This window comes from Harmonia axyridis, chromosome 1, assembly GCF_914767665.1.
Source record: "Harmonia axyridis chromosome 1, icHarAxyr1.1, whole genome shotgun sequence".
NCBI lineage: Eukaryota > Metazoa > Arthropoda > Insecta > Coleoptera > Coccinellidae > Harmonia > Harmonia axyridis.
Window position 1 is genome coordinate 4,794,654 of NC_059501.1, and position 23,204 is coordinate 4,817,857.

General features: G+C 34.8%; 3 protein-coding genes across 4 annotated transcripts in view; 1 reads left to right on the forward strand and 2 right to left on the reverse strand.

Annotated features, from left to right (window-relative positions):
- Positions 1-11,801, forward strand: part of LOC123687447 (fizzy-related protein homolog) — a 44,220-nt gene extending 32,419 nt beyond the window's left edge. The window contains exons 2-5 of one of the 2 annotated variants that reach the window (XM_045627039.1): positions 3,833-4,084; positions 7,937-8,186; positions 9,311-9,601; positions 11,298-11,801. In XM_045627039.1, coding sequence (XP_045482995.1) covers positions 3,833-4,084; positions 7,937-8,186; positions 9,311-9,601; positions 11,298-11,584 — 1,080 coding nt within the window. In that variant the 3' untranslated portion in view covers positions 11,585-11,801. The remainder of the gene's footprint in view (positions 1-3,832; positions 4,085-7,936; positions 8,187-9,310; positions 9,602-11,297) is intronic. The other variant, XM_045627040.1, reaches the window with a different exon arrangement.
- A 1,161-nt stretch (positions 11,802-12,962) lies between these two features.
- Positions 12,963-15,134, reverse strand: LOC123687431 (heat shock protein 70 A1-like). Its single transcript, XM_045627038.1, has one exon. It carries the CDS (start codon positions 15,017-15,019, stop codon positions 13,097-13,099), a length of 1,923 nt encoding a protein of 640 aa, XP_045482994.1. The 5' UTR covers positions 15,020-15,134; the 3' UTR covers positions 12,963-13,096.
- Positions 15,135-18,906: 3,772 nt separating this feature from the next.
- Positions 18,907-21,104, reverse strand: LOC123687473 (heat shock protein 70 A1-like). Its single transcript, XM_045627041.1, has one exon. The coding sequence runs from the start codon at positions 20,982-20,984 to the stop codon at positions 19,047-19,049; it is 1,938 nt and encodes a 645-aa protein (XP_045482997.1). The 5' UTR covers positions 20,985-21,104; the 3' UTR covers positions 18,907-19,046.
- Positions 21,105-23,204: the final 2,100 nt, after the last annotated feature.

Here is a 23,204-nt window from a genome sequence, read left to right on the forward strand (position 1 = left end):
GAGTAACCTTTTCATTGGTAACACAATCCCACAAGATGTTTTACTTATTTATCGCAGAATTTAGAGAATGGTGGTCTCTTCAATGAGGGAAATAATCGAAGAAACTCCTTAACCAAAAGTCATCCTATAATCTGAAATATTTCTCATCGAATTCAGCGAAACCCATTCACTTGTGGGACGGTTGAAAGCCTCCGAATTGAGATGTGTTGTAGGCGAAGCCTATCAATACTTACGTCGCAACTACAGAAAGAAAAAAAAGAGATTTTCAATACGTCGTTCGGTGGGGACCTTGGAACCGTTTTTCGCTCAGAAACGATGCCATAAATGTGGCGTTCGAATCGTTCATTAATAATTTTATCGTGAATCCATTGAAACAAAGGGGTCAGCGATGTCGATAAAATCCTAGAAAAATTTTCTAGTAGCCACGCTGTTTCTATTAAAAATGAAGTCGATAAGGTTGTTTGTTCTTCGCCTATCTGTTATGATTTCGTGGTTGTCGAATTTTGATAGGAGCCTTCGGTAATCTAGGACGAAGTTGAATTTGATGAACGTGTGGAATTTTGAACTGGTTATTTTTAAGATTCGACGAAATTTTTAATCTATTTTGGATGGTTATTCTAGGCAACAGAGCATTATCAGTTTTGGCTTACTAATGAAGAATTCAATCAAGCAAGAAATATCTAATGACTTGAAATTTCAGCGTGAGTTGAGTTTTATTTATAGGCAAAATCCGTCGAATGGTTTCGGGGTTACAAACCCTTGAATTCTGTCTTATTAATCGAAAAATATAGAGACCGAAGTTCTTAAGTTTCCGCTTGAAGTATTGAATCCAGGAGTAAAGAAGACGATGTGATGAAACAAGAGTTCCTTAATTTTCTATGGAAAAGCAAGTACCTACACCAAACTGCTGGAGTAAGGACATGGTGGACTGTTGCTTCTGGTAGCAGGGTTTCGTCACAAGCAACATTTCCTCCGTGCGTTACATCCAGGAGGTACTGGAACCACATGTCGTATATATACGGATGTAACGGGTGTTTTTTTGAGGTATATAACTTTAAGTTGGCATTACTGTTCAAGATGGCGACCGATTTAACAGCTGTCAAGTGATTTATTCTCAGTTTGGTTTGGCAATTCATCATGAATAGACTCACGCCTGAACAACGCTTACAAATAGTGCAATTTTATTTCGAAAATAATGGTTCTGTGCGGAATACGTATCGCGCACTACGTCCATTTTATTTTGTTTAGCGATGAAGTGCTAGTTGAATGGCTACGTCAACAAACAAAACTGTCGCATTTGGAGTGAAGCTAATCCTCAAGTGTATGTCGAAACACCGTCACATCCAGAAAAACTGACTGTTTGGTGCGCTTTATGGGCTGGTGGAATCATTGGTCCCTACTTCTTCGAAAACGATGATGGCCAGAACGTTTCAGTCAATGGTGATCGGTATAGAGCCATGATTGCTATTTTTTTCATTCCTGAATTGAACAACCATGATGTCCAGGAGCTGTGGTTCCAACAAGACGGCGCAACATGTCACACAGCTCGTGCCACAATCGATTTATTGAAAGACACGTTTGGTGACCGTCTAATTTCACTTTTTGGACCTGTGAATTGGCCTCCAAGATCTTGTGATTTAACACCGCTAGACTTTTTTCTGTGGGGCTATGTAAAGTCATTGGTCTATGCGGATAAGCCACAAACCCTTGACCATTTGGAAGACAACATTCGCCGTGTTATTGCCGATATACGGCCACAAATGTTGGAAAAAGTAATCGAAAATTGGACGTCCAGATTCGACTACATCCGAGCCAGCCGTGGTGGTCATATGCCAGAAATCATATTTAAAATGTAATGCCACAAGATTATCTTGCGGATAAATAAAATTCATGTCAATCAAATAATCCATCGTTGTTTTATTGCAGTTTAAAGTTCTATAGTTCTTAAAAAAACACCCTTTAGTTCAGTTTTCGTTCAAAATAAAAGCTTATGTGAGCTTGCGATTTTACTCATAAATATGTTTCGAATTTTCTACGATCAGAGGGAGGCCTGTACATTCGATACGCATTGATGATTGTAATTCCAGATGTATTTGCGATGGGCGTGATATAATTTGAAAAGTTGATGCGAGAAGCCAGCCAAATAAACGAATCATTATCCGTAATTACTGTTGTTATCGTTAAACAGATCAGATCCAGCGAGTCCATTATCAGGAAGTAGAATTTTAATATCCACGACAAGTCGGAAGTAGACACTAATAGAGTAGATACTGGCTACAATCATTTATCAACTTCAGATACAAAAGTAGTCGAGACACATGAAATAGAAAAAAAAAAATAGATTCGCATAAAAGAAATGAAATAAAATATAGAAAATGACGAAAATACAGACTCACATTAAACACTTTCATCATGAAAATATTTACCCTTTAAAATTAATTATTTATGCAATTCGAAAGTAAATAATGTAAATACGAAAATTTTCACCATTTTTGTATCGAACTTTAACAATCTCAAAATTTCTGATTTTAGTAAGGGCCATAGATAAAGTTTTTCTGGATGTAACGGTGTTTCGACATACACTTGAGGATTAGCTTCACTCCAAATGCGGCAGTTTTGTTTGTTGACCGTAACCATTCAACCAGAAGTGCGCTTCATCGCTAAACAAAATAAAATAGTAGTGCTCGTTACGTATTCCGCGCAGATCCATTATTTTCGAAATGAAATTGCACTATTTGCAAGCGTTGTTCAGGCGTGAGTCTATTCATGATGAATTGCCAAACCAAACTGAGAATAAATCACTTGACAGCTGTTAAATCGGTCGCCATCTTGAACAGTAATGCCAACTTAAAGTTATATACCTAAAAAAAACACCCTATACAAGAAATCAAAAAGTGTAATACTGGACCAAAGTTTCTTTTCACATTTTTTTAAACTACCAGTGGTCTACCAAAAAAAAAGTCCGGGAGGAAAGAAGCGGGCACTGTTCCAGAAATATATCACCCTGTTGAAAATTAGCATAGCTGAAAAATTTAATTTTGGAATATCTTTGATAATATATCCTTTGAAGTTAATGAGTTATGGGAAAAAACACCCTGTATACACGAAATTTCTCAATTCGATTGGATTTGTTTTCAAGGAGATTTCGAAACGACGAATCCAGGAACCTTACAAGTTCGACCGGAACCCTCCAAAACCATTGTTCGAAAACGTAAACACAGGAATAACCTATTGCGGAAGCCATCAAAGATCCCTCTTTATTCACCACGGTGACCTAGATTGTCAACGTCCATTATTCTACTACTGTTCAATTTATGCACCGCGTTCCATATTTCCCTAATGATTTTTATTTACATTTTTGTGTGTTTCATTTTCGCCTATGTTAATACCTACGTACCTGCGTTACAATAATAACATGTCCTAGATAAGGAATCGTACACACAACAATAACATGAATTATTATGAAATTCAAGTGTGTCGCGATACGTCTTATGGTAATTAATGATCTGGAAAAAGCTCATCGGAGAAGCTTGCAATCAGAATGCAGGTTTCCATTTGAAAATGCGACGAAAATTACATTTTCGGACGGAATTTGAAAGATCTCGAGTAGGAGGTGGGGTTCCTCAAGGATCAATGTCTGGACCGATATAGTTCTGTTACAAGCTCATTTGTTGATATCAAAATAAAACTTCCTATGGAAAAACTCTTCATAATAATAAATGCCATTTGATACTTGTGTCAAATGGTAGCTAACTATCATCAAATACGAATAATAAACTCCGAAAAAACAACGATTGAAAAAAAACTAATTTCTCTTCTCCTTCTCTTCCAGAACGAAAACAAGTTACCCTGCAGCAGCCCGTATTCCCTCTCGCCCCTCACCCCATTCAGCCAGAAGTTGCTCAGGTCGCCTCATAAGGCAACGCGGAAGATATCTAGGATACCCTTCAAGGTTCTGGACGCGCCAGAGCTGCAGGACGACTTCTATCTGAACCTGGTCGACTGGTCTGCTCAGAACGTCCTCAGCGTTGGCTTGGGCAGTAGCGTTTACTTGTGGTCCGCTTGCACCAGCCAAGTACGTACTGTATGTATCTATTTCTCTCCCCCTTTATTGCAGATTGGACGATGAGGATTTTAGAGGCAGCTTAAACTAGCCAGACTAACATCTTGAGGTTTTTTTTTTTGGGGGTAGTTCGACGTGGAGAGAGCATCAAATGGTACAGGATAAGTGTTGGCATTGTGTAAAGATTGTGTGGTAGGGTAGGAAGCCAGGATATATATCTATTGATTTTGCTTGTAGGCAAGATCTACTTTACCAGTAGGCACGGTAGATAGAACTGTAGATCTATCTGGCTCACGGATCTGACTGTAGGTAAGATAGATAATTGAGCCTGATAGATCGAGATATTCATCTATCTTGCCTGTAGGCAAGATCTACTTTACTAGTAGGCAGGATAGATAGAACTGTAGATCTATCTGGCTCACGGATCTGCCTATAGGCAAGATAGATCTGTGAGCCTGATAGATCGAGAGATATATCTATCTTGCCTGAATGTAAGATAGATCAATAGAACTATCTATATGATTCACATATTTATCTACCTAGCCAGTAGGCAAGATAAATAAAACTGTGGGACTATCTGGCTTACGAATCTACCTTGCCTGTAGGCATGATAGACTGAAATGTAGATCTATCGGGCTCACAGATCTACCTTCTCTCTGGACAAGATAGATACAACTGTAGACATATCTGGCTCGAAGGTCTACCTTGCCTGCAGGCAAGATAGATTGATCTATCTATCTTTCCCAGAGACAAGGTGAATCTACGACCTAGATATATCTGCAGTTGTATCTATCTTGTCCAGAAAGAAGGTAGATCTGTGAGCCCGATAGATCTATATTTCAGTCTATCTTGCCTACGGGCAAGGTAGAACCGTAAGCAAGATAGTCTCACAGTTTTATCTATCTTGCCTACTGGCTAGGTAGATTAAACCATATAGATAGTTCTATAGATCTATCTTGCATTCAGGCAAGATAGATATATCTCTTGATCTATCAGGCTCACAGATTTATCTCACCTACAGTCAGATCCGTGAGCCAGATAGATCTACAGTTCTATCTATTGTGCCTACTGGCAAGGTAGATAGATATGTGAGCCATAGAAATAGTTATGTTGATCTATCTTGCCTACAGGCAGATCCGTGAGCCAGATTTTTATTAAGATTTTATTAAGGATCTTAATCTACAGATCTATGGATAAATATTCGTTTGAATGTTTGTTTTGATTTGGCACATGTCAAACCCTGTTGTCATACGACAAATCAAACAGCTCCGTTTGAATTCGATTCAAGCGCCATCTGCGTAGGAATAGCGATACTATCTAAAAATATTTCCATACAAAGAAACCTCTTTCGGGAATTGATCTAATAAAGTACAGGGCTGGCTTAAATAATGTTTTTTTAGGTATGGTTATTCACTTATTGAGAATAATTTCCTAGAAACTCTCCTACCATATAATCTTTATACAATGTTATCGACTAATTTAGGATAATTTTATGTAAGCTGGAGCTCGAAGCATTGTAACACATCATACAGGCCATTCTTTCGAAAATTCACTTGTGCTTTGATATAACTTTTGTTACAATCCTTGTATAACTTGCAGCAAAATAATAATGATTCATCTTTTATTTGGAATTTTTACAGCTTTCTATTTGTGCAACAGAAATCACAAAAGGCATAATTTTCACAAAGCAGTCTAATTTTTTTTTCAACAAGATAAATTTAATGTTCTCTCAATGATACTGAAAATCGTTCATTTTTGATGTAGGTTGCCATCTGTTGAGCAATTCATAATTTATATAAGCTACATACATGATACTCCCAATCGAATGTTTGAAATAATTGAGTAATAATTATAGTGCAGATTCAAAGGTCTAATAAAACATGGTTTTGATAAAAGACCCTGGAGAATATCTTAAATTTTCAATAAAATATCATTGCTCAAACCTTAAATATAAAAAAATATTGATTAACACTGCAAATTTTACAAAATTGTTTATTATTTCCTTCTGCTCGAAAAATAATCCGAATCAAAATATTATTGATTAAAAAGCAAATTGTGAAATGTGAAAAAATGGCTTATAGTATCATAGTAGTTCATTTTCAAAGTGTTACATTAGTTTTGAGCTTCAGATATACATACTTATGTTGCAGATAGATTTACTACAATAAAACTAGTTTTACTTTTGTCCTATGCTGCAAAATTATTTAGTTGTATTATATATCTTACCAATCTTGATTAATAATAAATCTTAAGTCCACTGTAGACTGAAAAAGTATGAGTAACCCATATACTAGTCCAAATTATAGAAAAAGAATTTTAAATGAGGATTTGAGGTTGTAGAATTGTTGCATTTGAAAAAACTTTGATTGAATGTTTCATCTGAATAATCATTCTCCCTTTAATTTTTTTTTTACTTCTCTGTATCTATATATTCCAAAATATTTTATATCACACTACTAATAATTTCAAATTCTTTCAAACGATTTCAATTACCTCTTATGTAAATTGGAAGAGAAAGTACCCAATTTTTTTATCTACACTATTATCACTCAAAACCTCTATGTGAAATTTTGTATGTACATATTTCAATAGTAGATATGGATTATTCATTTCTATTGTATTAATTTTCATTTGTACTAATCATATCGGTATAACAGTACCCCTAGCATTTTAATTAGTACTTATAACTTTCAGAGATATACCGAGTGTTCCACTTCTATTTCATTTTTCAATAGAGAAAGAATAGAAAAAAAGTATTTGTCTCATTTTTTCAAAAGTGGCACACCCAGTATATAGTATTATTTTTATAGAAATGGAAATAAATGTGTCTGTATAATGCATTAGATAGAAAGACATGAGGTTGATTTTTTTAATAAGTGATCACTGTAGATCAACATATAAATACATTTAGTTGGTACGTGTTTATGACTTCCATCATGGTGGGCTAAAACTTGCCGACATTCTTTCAATAAAAATGTTATCGATTTAAAACGAAAAACTGTAGATTAATCAAAATTGTGTCATTGTATGTGTACTTTCTATCCAATGCAGTACCTAGAATATACCAGGTTTCATTTCCAGCTCATCTCCACAAAGTTTAACCGTTAACACCGATTAGAAGAGATCTTACAACACATTAATTTATTTTCTTTACTTTATTTTCAAGATCTTTTAATGTTATCAACTAAATTATTACAAAGAGGTTGAATGTCTATATCCTTCATTTGTTGGATCTTTATATTATTTTGCTTCTTGACAATATTCTCATAAAAACGAAACCTTTTGATAATAATTCAATTGATAACATTTTTATTTAGTCCCTCTGGAAATATACCTGATAAAGACCATAGAAGTGAGGTTAGGGCCATTTTTATTTTGAGAAAGGTGTACTGATTAATTTCTTTCGACGGGAATTGAAATTAAGAAGCTATAAGCATTTGTAAACAGATTTTATTCAATTTTCATCTTAATGAGAAATATTTTGGGATTGGCATTATAGAAAAAATCCTATGCCCGTTTTATTGGTCTCCTCATATGTATATTAGATTATTAAGAACAATATACTATAATTTCACAAGAAGAATATTGTTAAATAAGCAAAAAAGCTCTTAAAACTTGAATAATAATCAAAATTCTCACCTAACCTCAATAGCATGGTCTTTAGGTTGAATCGAGTTCGGTGGTCGATCTAGGAACCTGCAGAGATTGGGACTGTTTGAGGTCGAAATAGACAGATGGCGGTGGCGCTTATTCTTACTGCTAACTACGCTACTACAGTTCTCTGGGGATTACTTAGACCGATTTTCGAATAACTTTGTCATCATCGACGTTTGGTGGCTGTTTTTAACGTCAAATTTTTCTTGTATTTTCCAGGTAACGCGACTGTGCGATTTATCAGGTGACAGTAATGCAGTGACTTCCGTGTCTTGGAGTGAGAGAGGGAACCTGGTGGCCGTAGGGACTCACCACGGTTACGTGACCATATGGGACGTGGTGGCCAACAAACAGATCAACAAATTGCAGGGGCACACGGCCAGGGTGGGCGCCCTGGCCTGGAACGGCGATGTTCTCAGTTCGGGTAGCAGGGATCGGTTGATATTGCAGAGGGATATAAGGACGAACCGTAAGTATGAAAAATTTGAAAAATTCGACACTGTGGCTTCCTACTAAGATGCCTAGACACCCATGAGTGTCTACTTATAACGGGTGTTTTTTTCGAGGTATATAACTTTAAGTTGGCATTTCTGTTCAAGATGGCGACCGATTTAACAGCTGTCAAGTGATTTATTCTCAGTTTGGTTTGGCAATTCATCATGAATAGACTCACGCCTGAACAACGCTTGCAAATAGTGCAATTTTATTTTGTTTAGCGATGAAGCGCACTTCTGGTTGAATGGCTACGTCAACAAACGAAACTGCCGCATTTGGAGTGAAGCTTATCCTCAAGTTACATACTTACCGTTACATACAGAAAAACTGACTGTTTGGTGCGCTTTATGGGCTGGTGGAATCATTGGTCCGTACTTCTTCAAAAACGATTATGGCCAGAACGCTACAGTCAATGGTGATCGGTATAGAGCCATGATTACTAACTTTTTCATTCCTGAATTGAACAACCATGATGTCCAGGAGCTGTGGTTCCAACAAGACGGCGCAACATGTCACACAGCTCGTGCCACAATCGATTTATTGAAAGACACGTTTGGTGACCGCCTTATTTCACGTTTTGGACCTGTGAATTGGCCTCTAAGATCTTGTGCTTTAACACCGCTAGACTACTTTCTGTTTGGCTATGTAAAGTCATTGGTCTATGCGGATAAGCCACAAACCCTTGACCATTTGGAAGACAACATTCGCCGTGTTATTGCCGATATACGGTTACAAATGTTGGAAAAAGTCATCGAAAATTGGACGTCCAGATTGGACTACATCCGAGCCAGCCGTGGCGGTCATATGCCAGAAATCATATTTGAAATGTAATGCCACAAGATTATCTTGCGGATGAATAAAATTCATGTCAATCGAATAATTCATCGTTGTTTCATTGCAATTTAAAGTTCTATAGCTCTGAAAAAACACCCTTCACCTGTAAAAATTACCCAACCTAGGAAGATTCCGGCAGAGTGTTTCCAATGAAAGGAGTTGGTTCTCCTTTTCTGGCAAAGGTGTTAGTCTCTTCCCATCATCACCGGTTTTTTAATCAATAGCGAATGGTTCGTCAATTTTTTCAACTTCTTCTTTTTTCAGCTACCATCCCAGAGAGAAAACTAGTTGGTCATCGCCAGGAGGTGTGTGGATTGAAGTGGTCGCCGGACAATCAATACCTAGCATCTGGGGGCAATGACAACAGATTGCACGTTTGGAATATGCAGTCGCTAACGCCAGTACAGACTTACACTGATCATTTAGCAGCAGTTAAAGCTATAGCCTGGTCTCCTCACCACCACGGCCTGTTGGCCAGTGGCGGTGGAACTGCTGATAGGTGCATCCGTTTTTGGAATACGCTGACTGGACAGCCGATGCAATGTGTTGATACTGGTGGGTAGATCTAGATACTGAATTTGCCAATTTTGCCGCTTCGTATATGAAGGGTGTTTCCAAATTGGAAATATGCGCGAAAATGAAAGATTTCTAGGTTAATTTTGTGATAGAGCATCCTTATAAACATGTGCCCGTAACGCTTCGTTTTCAAAATACGGGTGTAGCTTGAAATGGTTTAAGAGCGTGCCGTTAAAGAGGCCCAAATGTTGTGCGCATCAAGAAATGGTACTTATTATAGATTCATAATTTTTGAAGGGTTTTCATGATCTTCACATGTTCAGCAATAGATGAATCAGATGATCCATATTGCCTTCAACTAAAACATTTGACGCTTTAGATAGCAGCTTTGTTTGAAATATGTAATTGAAACAGACCCAGTATAATCAACCCAAAAAAGTAGTTTAAGAGGACGACTAAGGTCTCTAAGTTTATTTAAAATCACTTCTTCAAGCACAAAAAAGTAGAACTACAAGAAACACCCTGTATCTCTAAAACAAAGCGTTTGCTGGACCCATTGAGTAATAAACATAAATAGAGGGAGTATACGCAATTTCTACATGTCTCCAACATGGTTAGATTACGTTGTCAGATTGTGATATATTTTCAAATCCACAATTTTACTATATCGTTATGAATGTATATTATATTGAATGAAATATATTTATTTGAGTGATTCCCGATTAAATATGCAAATTTGAATATTTGGAATCCGATATTTTTCCTAATTATCGAATTTATAATAAGCAGAATATTTCATATTTTCTGTATCTACTTGCTGAAATCTAAGGTTTGACAACTTTTGCTATCCTAGTGTCATAGGTTGTTTCACGTCGTTTGGCGCGCTTGAAGTTTGTTCTCTGATATATTTAGGTATTTATTTCAAGATATTTTGAGTCGATATGAAACGTTGATTCACTATGGGACATAAGAAGAGCGTTATTTGTGAAGAAACTCCCGAATTGGGTGAAATATCGTATCACTGATATGTTTTCATTTCCGCGCGCTTAATGTCAAATTTGATAGTTCATGTTGGGGACAAAATTTGATTACTGAACATGACATATGCTCCCTCTATATTTTTATTACTCCGAGGCTGGACCATATTCATAGGACTTTTTTCTTAAAATTATTCAAGGAATCTCTTATTTTCCTTTGTACCTCCATTTTACGAACACCTGTTTACATCAATTCAGCCACAGAATGTCAAAGATAATCTCACACTTTTTTTTTCAACCTAAGAAATGATTGCTGCGGCATAGTGAATTTCTTCCTAGTTTTACCATAAAATCCACATCAACAATTGATCATAAAAAAGTTTACATGCTTAGATTTTCTGAAAATTTTTTGCTTCTAAACTGATAGAAAATACTTATTATTCATAACGATTAAAAATAAAATTATCAAACCATCAAAAATTTTGAAGAAATTAATTGAAAACGTCAAATTTTAATAACCATCACAATGAGACATCGGCAACATCGCGAATAGAAGGCAACAACAGCGCGAGTAAATATCTCCAGATTTGTGAACACTTCAAGAAGTATTGAGAAATGTGAACTCAAAAACTTACATAACATCATTTTAAATATTCAGTAACTAACCTAACTTTTTTAGTCACATCATTTCACATATACAGTAACTAACCTAACTTTCTTAGTCAGTTATATTTTTACCTATTGTTTTGTGTCCACAGGATCACAGGTGTGCAATTTGGCCTGGTCGAAACACAGTTCAGAGTTGGTGTCTACGCACGGTTACTCCCAGAACCAAATACTAGTGTGGAAGTATCCAAGTTTAGTGCAAGTGGCCAAATTGACGGGACATTCTTATAGGGTTTTATATCTGGCTTTGTCGCCAGATGGCGAAGCAATAGTGACAGGGGCAGGAGATGAGACATTGCGATTTTGGAATGTGTTCAGTAAAGCGAGGTCTCAAAAAGAGACTCGTTCGGTTCTCAGTTTGTACTCTGGGATACGTTAGGGTTATATCAATTAGCAATATTTAGCAAAGCGAGAAATAATTTCATTTACACAATTATTTATTTTGAAGTCAATTATATTAGATTTATTAGGGAAAATTTCATTACATTGTAAGATAGAGAAATTATTTTACAGGTAATTCACAATCATCTACATACATATAAAATATATTTATTATTTTGATATATTTTCAATAAATGAGAATCTTATACTGTTAATTCGATGTTGTATAATTTGAGATAAGATTGCAATGTTTTAGTTGTGATGAATTTTTTTTATACTGACTTGAAACAAAGCACTTCGAAAAAAGTTTATCATTTTAGGTTTAATAAAAATTAAAAAGGAAAAGCTATATAACAAAACAATAACTTAGAGAACTGAAAATTCTATTTTAAATCGAAAATGAAATATAGATGAATTTTATGTTTATGTTTCTTAATATTATTTTTAATAATGAATTGATGGTAAACTGATAACTACACGTATAACTAAAAAACTTTAAATTGTGATTGTCTTACAGGTTATGTTGAATGTTCATTTGAGTTTATTATCTCATTTGGAAATATTTTGCTGTTTTTTGGAAAATTTATTTTATTTTTTAATGTCTTGTTGACTTTATCATTTTCAGGGGAAATTTTCCAAATTGGCCAAAATAATTTGTTTTTCAAAGTGAAAATTTCTAATTTTTGTAAGAAACATTCACTCTGGACCACATGAAAATAATAATTTTTTTTTGTCAGTAGCTTATATGTAGAATTGAAATTGTTATTGTCCGATTTCAATTGTTCATATTTGTTCATCTGAACGTGAAAAAACGTTTAAAATATAATCAAATAGAATTTTACATTTTATTTTCAAATCACTTCATTCTCTAAGTCTTTGACTACTTAAGGCGTCCATCGTAGTACAAATGATTGAAAATAGGCATATTCATCCTATATATAATAAAAGTTATCATATATTGGAAAGAATACCTATTGTAAGGAATATTAATTGATACTGATTTTATTGTATATTTTTTAAAGCTCTATAGTTTCTAGTTTTTCCACTTGTTCAATGCATGGAATATCCTTACCAGTTTTTATTTTTGTTTTTTCTTTTTTTTTTGTTTATATGAGTTGATGAAAATTGGTAGATACTCACTTGGTGAAAATATTTTTGTTTGAATAACAAATGTTTGTAACTTTTATTAGATGTTTTAATGCCATTGAAATATTTTGTGAGTGTGGGATATTTCTTTCACTGATTGAAATTTGAAATGTTTGAGGAAAAATAACATTTATTGGAATAAAATTGGTATTATATGTCGGAAGTTTTTTTTACCCATAACCTTTTCCCACTTGGTCTTGATATTAAGAGGGTATAAATTGAAAAACATATTAAACAAAATATAACATTTATTCTGGATAAATTAATTGCCTATAATTAATATTTGGTCAGTCTTCAAACTTAAAATAATATTTACAAAAAAAAAAAAAACAGTATTCAACACATAAAAAGAGAATCAATTGAATTAATCAACTTCTTCAATGGTAGGTCCTTGCCGACTTCCAAAACCTCCAGCTTGTTGTCCACAGTTTCCTGGCATTCCTCCATTGGCTGCACCTCCACTGTAAAGTTTGGACATGATGGGACTGCAGATTGATGTCAGATGTTTCTGTTTATCTTCATATTCTTCTTTTTCTGCTAGAGTATTTGAGTCTAACCACTGAAGACAACTCTGACATTCTCTTTCAACTGTTGCTTTGTCTTCAGCACTCAGTTTGTCCCCACACTCAGAGACTGCCTGTTTCAATTGGAAAACGTATGCTTCCAATTGGTTTCTAGCAGAAATCTTCTGTCTTTGTCTTTCATCTTCTTCTTTGTATTTCTCTGCATCAGCAACCATTTGATCGATGTCCTTCTGGGAGAGACGACCTTTGTCATTCTTGATTGTGATGTTCTTCGAATTTCCAGAGCTTGTATCTTTGGCGGAGACGTTCAAGATACCATTGGCATCTAGATCGAAGGTGACTTCAATTTTTGGTACTCCACGTGGTGCAGGAGGAATTCCTGTGAGATCGAAGGTTCCCAATAAATTATTATCTTTGGTCATGGCTCTTTCTCCCTCAAACACTTGGATGGTAACTGCAGGTTGGTTGTCTGCATAAGTTGTGAATGTCTGAGTTTGTTTACAAGGTATTCTTGCATTCCTCTCGATGATTTTGGTCATTACTCCTCCTGCTGTCTCGATACCAAGAGAAAGTGGAGTTACATCCACCAAAAGGACGTCTTGAATTTTGGAGTCTTTTTCTCCACTGAGTACCGCGGCTTGGACAGCTGCTCCATAAGCTACAGCTTCATCTGGATTGATGGATAGGTTCAAAGGTTTTCCGTTGAAGAAGTTTTGAAGGAGTTGTTGAATTTTTGGAATTCTTGTAGATCCTCCCACTAGAACAACATCGTGGATTGATCCTTTATCCATTTTAGCATCTGCCAGGGCTTTTTCTACAGGACTGAGTGTACCTCTGAAGAGATCGGAACATAATTCTTCGAATCTTGCTCTGGTGATTTTGGTGTAGAAATCTATTCCATCAAATAAGGCGTCGATCTCAATGGTAGCTTCGGTACTGGAGGACAATGTACGTTTAGCTCTTTCAGCGGCTGTTCTGAGACGACGAAGACTTCTTGGATTGCTTCTTAGATCTTTTTTGTATTTCCTTTTGAATTCCTCTGCCAACTGATTGACCAATCTGTTATCGAAGTCTTCACCTCCTAGATGAGTATCACCGGCTGTAGCTCTAACTTCGAAGAGAGATCCTTCGTCGATGGTCAAAATGGAAACGTCGAATGTTCCTCCTCCAAGATCGAAAATCAAGACGTTTCTTTCACCTTTCAGGTTCTTGTCTAATCCATAGGCCAAAGCAGCAGCAGTTGGTTCATTTATAATTCTCAGAACGTTCAATCCAGCGATGACCCCAGCATCTTTTGTGGCTTGTCTTTGAGAATCGTTGAAGTAGGCGGGAACAGTGATTACAGCATCTTTTACAGTTTCTCCCAAATAAGCTTCTGCAGTTTCTTTCATTTTCGTCAAAACCATTGAACTAATTTCTTCAGGAGAGAAAATTTTCTTTTCACCCTTGTGCTCGACCTGGATTTTTGGCTTGCCATAATCATTTACCACCTTGAATGGCCAATGTTTGATGTCCTGTTGAATTTTTGGGTCGTCGTATTTTCTACCGATGAGTCTTTTGGCATCGAAAACTGTGTTACTGGGATTCATCGCTACTTGATTTTTAGCAGCATCTCCAAGGAGTCTTTCGGTGTCCGTGAATGCCACATAACTTGGGGTTGTTCTGTTTCCTTGGTCGTTGGCGATGATTTCAACTTTTCCGTGCTGCCAAACTCCAACACACGAGTATGTTGTTCCAAGATCTATTCCAACAGCTTTCACCATTTTGTCTTCTTTTCTTCTTTCAAACACTTCGAATAATAACACTGTAAAATGAGCGAACTTTGAAACTTTCTTATTAGCTTCGACTGAAACTTGTTAACGCTTCGATTGCTTGCTACCGAATACTTTGAATCTTGCCGCGCTCGCTCGGTTTATATACTAGCCGAAGTATCGATCGCGAACGCTCTCGACTTTACACGAATATTCTAGAACTCTCCAGCCAACTCTCAGACAGAGACGTATTCAGAAAATTTATATGTGTCTATGTATTGTTATGATTTTATCAGTACGTACATTTCAATCACTCTATTTGGTTTTATCTGCAACATAATATCTTTATTTAATTGATAGTGTAGAATAATCTACGATGTATTCTACGATGAAGTGAAAAATCGTAGTTCAGCATCATTCATTCCTCTAGACCATTCCATAGAAATCAGGCTTGAACTACATTCCTTCGAAGCATTTTTTCAATACTTCAGGATCAAAGTATAATAACAATGAAAATTAGATAGATTATTTTAAAGATGTACCATTTTTTTCTTGTGAAGTAATAAATTAATTTTATGTTCTTAAATTCAAGAAATAAATTGTTATACTAGTTATAAATTTGTTTCAATAGAAACAACCTCTTAGTATTTTCAAACTGAAACATACATGATCTGAACAAGTGGATTTAATTGCTTGTACAAAAAATTTCAAGAAGTGGAAAGCATTTTAAAACAGTGAAATATTGCTTTAGGAAATCATTTTATGATGCATGATGATTTTGTTAGAATGGGTAATTCACTTTAATTTGGTTTATCACTGAAATTGTAATTTTGAACTCAATTATTGAGGCTTTCATCCATGATTTTTTCAAATTACCTACAAATACTATTTCAATTCAGTTCTCAAAATTGGTTTGACCCCTTCGTTTGGACAGAAGTACTAATATCAAATCCTAAAAGGATAGTTGTGCAAGTTATGCGAAATATAATATGACATCTATCATAATTCTATGTATTTATCTACTCCTATTGAATTATAAACTCATTATTCGACTGCTTTTGAGCAATTAATAGTATCTATTAACAAACAGCGTGATTTATAATAACTCACTGCTATAACTCACTATTATAAATCGGAAAATATGGATCTGTGCTTCTATACTTCTCTGCTTCTATTCGATTGGCCGAAAGGGAACATTCCATTATTGTTATTGAGGGGAGGAATGTCCGAGGGAATGTCACTTTTGACGTTTTCAAATTAAGTTGATATCTAATTATTGTGAATGTTTTGCTGAAAACGATTAATTCAGATAGTGAAGATGAAATATTATAAAGGTATACATTTCATAAAGACAAACAGCTAACGTTACCTACCATACAGAATTAATTGCCCGAAAAAATATAAAGGAGTTTGAAAAAATTTTCAAGATTGGTGTAGCAGTAAGATCATTAAGTCATCGTTTACAGGGAATATTTTTTGGTATGTTTTAATGCATTTTTACAGGCAATTATTAAGGTTTTTCAATAAATTTCTATGTCTGTACTCTGTACTGGATTCGAGCTAGCCGAAGCTAGTTCGATTGTGATTGGTAGCACTAAGTATCCATCTCTCTTGTACGGGATTGAGCACATTATGTTTATTTCCCGTTCCCTCTGTCTTTATTCTCAGTCTGTATTTTTTCCTTAGTATTTATTGATATAGTCGTAGATAAAGTATAGTATTCAACTTGCGGTAATGGTCATAACTCACTTGATGAATTACAGCACTCGCCTGCGGCTCGTGCTGCAAACATAATCTGCGTGAGTTATGACCTAATTTACCGCTCGTTGAATAATATACTATTATTCCTTGGTCGCTGGTTCTTTGTTGACAATTGTTATGTGAAATGAAACCATCACTTGAGTTTTTTAAATTATGTAAAACAATTTCTACAGACATTGCCAGTTGTTCGCTATGTAGAGTGTTGGTATCAGCATGATAATTAATTAATAGGACGTTACTTATCAAACAGGATATAGGTTTTTACAAAAATCAAGTGATGGTTTCACATAACAACTGAACAAAATAACAAGTTATTTGACAATTCTGGGCATTCTGGCACCAGCCTACTACTTGAACAAAAAAATAAAATAGAAAGTTCAAAATATTATTTTTGTAGAGTGTGATACATTGTTGAATTCGTAATTTTTTTCTTTATCGCCTGGTAAGGAAAAATTGACTATCGCGTCTCTGAAACAATGGAAAACAGAAAAAATATGACGACTCCACTAGAATCTTTATATTGGATAATGGCTACAAACCGAATTTCGTGAAGTTATCTCCAGAAACAAATGAGTTATACAGAAAAAAAAAATCTCGATTTTTAGTTTTTCGATATATCTCGGGAACCATTGGAGATATTTTGGATCTATTAACACCAACACACTAATTCCTAAATAACGCAACTTTTTTGTAATTTGAGCCACCCTGTAATTCTAACGGTTTTGGATTTCCCTGTAGTGCCCCTCTAAATAGTTCTAACCCTGTATATTGAATTAACAGCATTGTAGTTGAAAAGTTTAAGGAATTTTTATTCCTCACCATAAATCATTTCTTTTATAAATTTTTCATTTCTTGTTCTCTATTATGCATATGAGCAAATAACTTATTTGATGTTCTATTTTGGGGTACCTACTTTGAGTGATATTGTGGAATAAACTTTTTATCTGGAAATTCTTTTATTAAGCCAGCACACGGTTTATTCCTATGATATGATTGTAGAAATATCCTTGAAAAAAATTATGCTCCTGAATCCAACCCTGGCAATAACCAGATGATGTCAGAATCCTCTAGATTCTAGAATCTTCCCGCAATTTCCATTTATGTTCCGTTCTCTTAGACTTTTCATGAAAGGATTATGAATTCAATGATGAATTATTTTAGTTTTTCTAAGAAGATGATAAGCATTATTTCTCCAAACAGGTACCTATACCTACCTTATCAGAAAGAAGAAGACGTATTCGTTATATGCATTAGTAAATTTAATTGATTTGAATGAAATGAATATTTCGTCTGATATTTCAATTATAGATCACTAAAAATTTTTTACGAATACATAATAATGAAAATCACTTGGAGAGATTAAAAGAATTTGAAAAGTTTCTGTTTAGAATTAAAAGAAGATATTTAATTACAGAATTTAATATTTATTCATGAACTTCCTATTTACTATTTCAAGATCAAACAGAAATAATTGAAATGAAATATTTCAATTCTTCGAGTGATCAAATATGGAATTTGATTTAAAAAATAATTGAAAATTGTGTTTTAATTTTCACTTCTATGATGTAAAAAATTTTGATTCTCTATTTGGAATTTTCCAAAATCCATTCAGACTATTTGAACAAATTTGATTTTATACTCGTATCTATCTGCCGATCTTCTCGATATCTTCTGATTTTATTCAATTTGGCATGGTATTATGAACCGTAAATGGCTCCATAAAAATTTTAGGTCTTCAAGATTTGAGGTGCGTATTGAGTATGCACAATTCGATTTAACGCACAAAATATTTCTAAATTGATGAGGTAAATTATAAAATTTGAAGGGGTTCTTTAAAACCAAAGTATAAATTTAATTCAGAATTTTTATTTCTCTAAGTTACCATTTTCCAAAGTGAGGAAATAAATTGACTTAAATAAATTGACTTCAATAAATTTCCACCAGGGAATATTCAGAAGACTAAAGCCACTTCAATAGTTTTTAATTGTTTGAGGATTTCTTGCTATAATTTCAAAATGTTCACTCAAAAAAATTTTTGAGCGGAAATAATTTTCTTTAATTTTCGATAGACATCTTAATGATTTCAATTGAATATCCAACAAGGAACTTGGAGATGACTGTAGGAAATGAAAAACATATTTAAAAACAATATAAATTTTATTATAATAAATAGGTGTACACAATACTGAATCAGTCTTCAAACTTAAAAAGATTATTTACAAAACCCCGATGAAAGGGCATTCAACATAAATATCACATTAAAAAAAATATAATTAATTTAATCAACTTCTTCAATGGTAGGTCCTTGCCGACTGCCAAAACCTCCAGCTTGTTGTCCACAGTTTCCTGGCATTCCTCCATTGAATTGGCCTCCATTGGCTGCACCTCCACTGTAAAGTTTGGACATGATGGGACTGCAGATTGATGTCAGATGTTTCTGTTTATCTTCATATTCTTCTTTTTCTGCTAGAGTATTTGAGTCCAGCCACTGAAGACAACTTTGACATTCTCTTTCAACTGTTGCTTTGTCTTCAGCACTCAGTTTGTCCCCACACTCAGAGACTGCCTGTTTCAATTGAAAAACGTATGCTTCCAATTGGTTTCTAGCAGAAATCTTCTGTCTTTGTCTTTCATCTTCTTCTTTGTATTTTTCTGCATCGGCAACCATTTGATCAATGTCCTTCTGGGAGAGACGTCCTTTGTCATTCTTGATTGTGATGTTCTTCGAGTTTCCAGAACTTGTATCTTTGGCGGAGACGTTCAAGATACCATTGGCATCTAGATCGAAGGTGACTTCAATTTTTGGTACACCACGTGGTGCAGGAGGAATTCCTGTCAGATCGAAGGTTCCCAATAAATTATTATCTTTGGTCATGGCTCTTTCTCCCTCAAACACTTGGATGGTAACTGCAGGTTGGTTGTCTGCATAAGTTGTGAATGTCTGAGTTTGTTTACAAGGTATTCTCGCATTCCTCTCGATGATTTTGGTCATTACTCCTCCTGCTGTCTCGATACCAAGAGAAAGTGGAGTTACATCCACCAAAAGGACGTCTTGAATTTTGGAGTCCTTTTCTCCACTGAGTACCGCGGCTTGGACAGCTGCTCCATAAGCTACAGCTTCATCTGGATTGATGGATAGGTTCAAAGGTTTTCCGTTGAAGAAGTTCTGAAGGAGTTGTTGAATTTTGGGAATTCTTGTAGATCCTCCCACTAGAACAACATCGTGGATTGATCCTTTATCCATTTTAGCATCTGCCAGGGCTTTTTCTACAGGACTGAGTGTACCTCTGAAGAGATCGGAACATAATTCTTCGAATCTTGCTCTGGTGACTTTGGTGTAGAAATCTATTCCATCGAACAAGGCGTCGATCTCAATGGTAGCTTCGGTACTGGAGGACAATGTACGTTTAGCTCTTTCAGCGGCTGTTCTGAGACGTCGAAGACTTCTTGGATTGCTTCGTAGATCTTTTTTGTATTTCCTTTTGAATTCTTCTGCCAAGTGATTGACCAATCTGTTATCGAAGTCTTCACCTCCTAGATGAGTATCACCAGCTGTAGCTCTAACTTCGAAGAGAGATCCTTCGTCGATGGTCAAAATGGAAACGTCGAATGTTCCTCCTCCAAGATCGAAAATCAAGACATTTCTTTCACCTTTCAGGTTCTTATCTAATCCATAGGCCAAAGCAGCAGCAGTTGGTTCATTTATAATTCTCAGAACGTTCAATCCTGCGATGACTCCAGCATCTTTTGTGGCTTGTCTTTGAGAATCGTTGAAGTAGGCGGGAACAGTGATTACAGCATCTTTTACGGTTTCTCCCAAATAAGCTTCTGCAGTTTCTTTCATTTTCGTCAAAACCATCGAACTGACTTCTTCAGGAGAGAAAATTTTCTTTTCACCCTTGTGCTCGACCTGGATTTTTGGCTTGCCATAATCATTTACCACCTTGAATGGCCAATGTTTGATGTCCTGTTGAATTTTTGGGTCGTCGTATTTTCTACCGATGAGTCTTTTGGCATCGAAAACTGTGTTACTGGGATTCATCGCTACTTGGTTCTTAGCAGCATCTCCAAGGAGTCTTTCGGTGTCCGTGAATGCCACATAACTTGGGGTTGTTCTGTTTCCTTGGTCGTTGGCGATGATTTCAACTTTTCCGTGCTGCCAAACTCCAACACACGAGTATGTCGTTCCAAGATCTATTCCAACAGCTTTCACCATTTTGTCTTCTTTTCTTCTTTCAAACACTTTGAATAATAACACTGTAAAATGAGCGAACTCTGAAACTTTCTTATTAGCTTCGACTGAAACTTGTTAACGCTTCGATTGCTTGCTTTCGAATACTTTGAATCTTGCCGCGCTCGCTCGGTTTATATACTAGCCGAAGTATCGATCGCGAACGCTCTCGACTTTACACGAATATTCTAGAACTCTCCAGCCAACTCTCAGACAGAGACGTATTCAGAAAATTTATGTGTGTCTATGTATTGTTATAATTTTATTAACACCTTTCAATCACTTCATTACGTCTTATCAGCAACAGATTATCTTATATATCTTTGTATATAGCAATAATTCCGAAAATAAAAGAACTAGAAAGTGTGTTTTTTTATTATTGTAATTCTATTTGATTTGCTTAATGTGTGACTAATTACTTGATCTCAGAAATAAAATATTCTTCAAAACTGCATTCATGTTATGAAACTTCCGTTGTCAGTTTTTAGTTGAGATTGGAATAGAAAAAAAAAATTAGTCATTTATTTGCTCTATTTCAATAAAAAAATGTGAGTTATTTCACGAACAGGTTATGTTGGGAGCTGAATCGGCTGAGTGGGCATTTTTATATCTCATTGTCATGAATATTATTATATAACTTACGTTATCAATCTTTTTGTTTGGAGGGGTAAAATACATGAATCGATACTAAAAAAATTGAAAATCATCAGCTGCCACTTATTTTTGGCTTAAGTATGTATATTGATAATGGTTTGATTCTTCAAGTAGATGGTTAAATAAACCTAGTTTTTTTTTTGTAAAATGGATAAAACCGAATTTCGTGTAATGATAAAACACTGTTTTTATGGGGAAAAATAAGACAAATGCAAGAAAACTTATTCAGACTCTGCTCCATCAACAATAATGGTTGAAAGGTGGTATGCTGAATTTAAATTTGGATCTGATGAAGAAGTTACTGTCGTGTTTGTAAAGTAAGAGGAGTGTTGTAATTCAGGTATCTTGTAGGTGAGTATGTTGACGAATAAATTCGATTTTTTGAGAAAAAATGTGTTTTTATTGGTTATTGATTGATATTTTAAGTAAAAACTTTGGATTTAGTATCAAACTATAAATGTTCTCAATTCCAGAATAATATAGCTTTCGAGAAATAGATTATTCTTCTCTGTTGTTTCGGTATTTTCACCTTCGAAATTCATTCTCATTCATATTCTTTATTGATCCCCGACATTACAAAGAATGTATGGAACAAGTCATATATAATGAAGTACAAAATAATAAGCTATTTCTAAGAGAAAATTGACACAAACATATAATACAATCTTAATACATTATTTCAAATTCCTTGACACTATAATATCCTTTTTTTAAATGTAATAACTTCACGGCTTTCTTGAAAGTATGCATATTCTGATGTTGATCATGCTCTCGACCTAGGAGGATCTATGCAATCAACCGATTATTTATTGTAAAATATACCTGAATGTTATGTGATAAAATCGCAAATTTTCATTGTTTATTTCGTTCAAATGAATGACTTGGTGATTGTGCTCCTTGATCCAATCCTGGACTTGACTCGAAGTGCCAGAGAACACTCTGGATACTCCTCGTAATTTCCATTCATTTCCGTATTTACGTTTTTCATTGAACTATTTTTGAAAATTTATGAATGGATACTCGTCCAAACTTTTTTAAATATCATCAAAAGACGTTATTTTTGTCCCTATATTTACCATTTCTATGAAGGTCGGAAATAAGGTATTTTAATATGTATTCCGTTCATATTTGTATAAAAATATTTCCTTGATTTTGAATGAGAATGAGTATAGATTTCTATATCATTAAAAAAAAATATTTTTTGCAGTTTTTCCGTAGTTGCCCATGACCATAAATTATGATCAAATCAAGATCGTTCTATTTTTATTGAAGTTACGAAGAAATGGAAAAAGATCATAATATTTCAAAAACCGCTCAACTCCTTATGGTATTGTTTACTGATGTAATTAAGACTGTAAAAAAAATAAAAAAATAGGTTTTCTCTCAGAGTTTTATTTCAACCAAATTATTTGAATTGATGAGGATTTGAATCGACCAGATTTCATTTGAGGAAACTTGAAAGACGAATATTACTAGGAGGATTACGATCAAAGTATGTTATTTTGATAACACCTAGATAGGTGTATCTACATATTATTAATCATGGAAAAA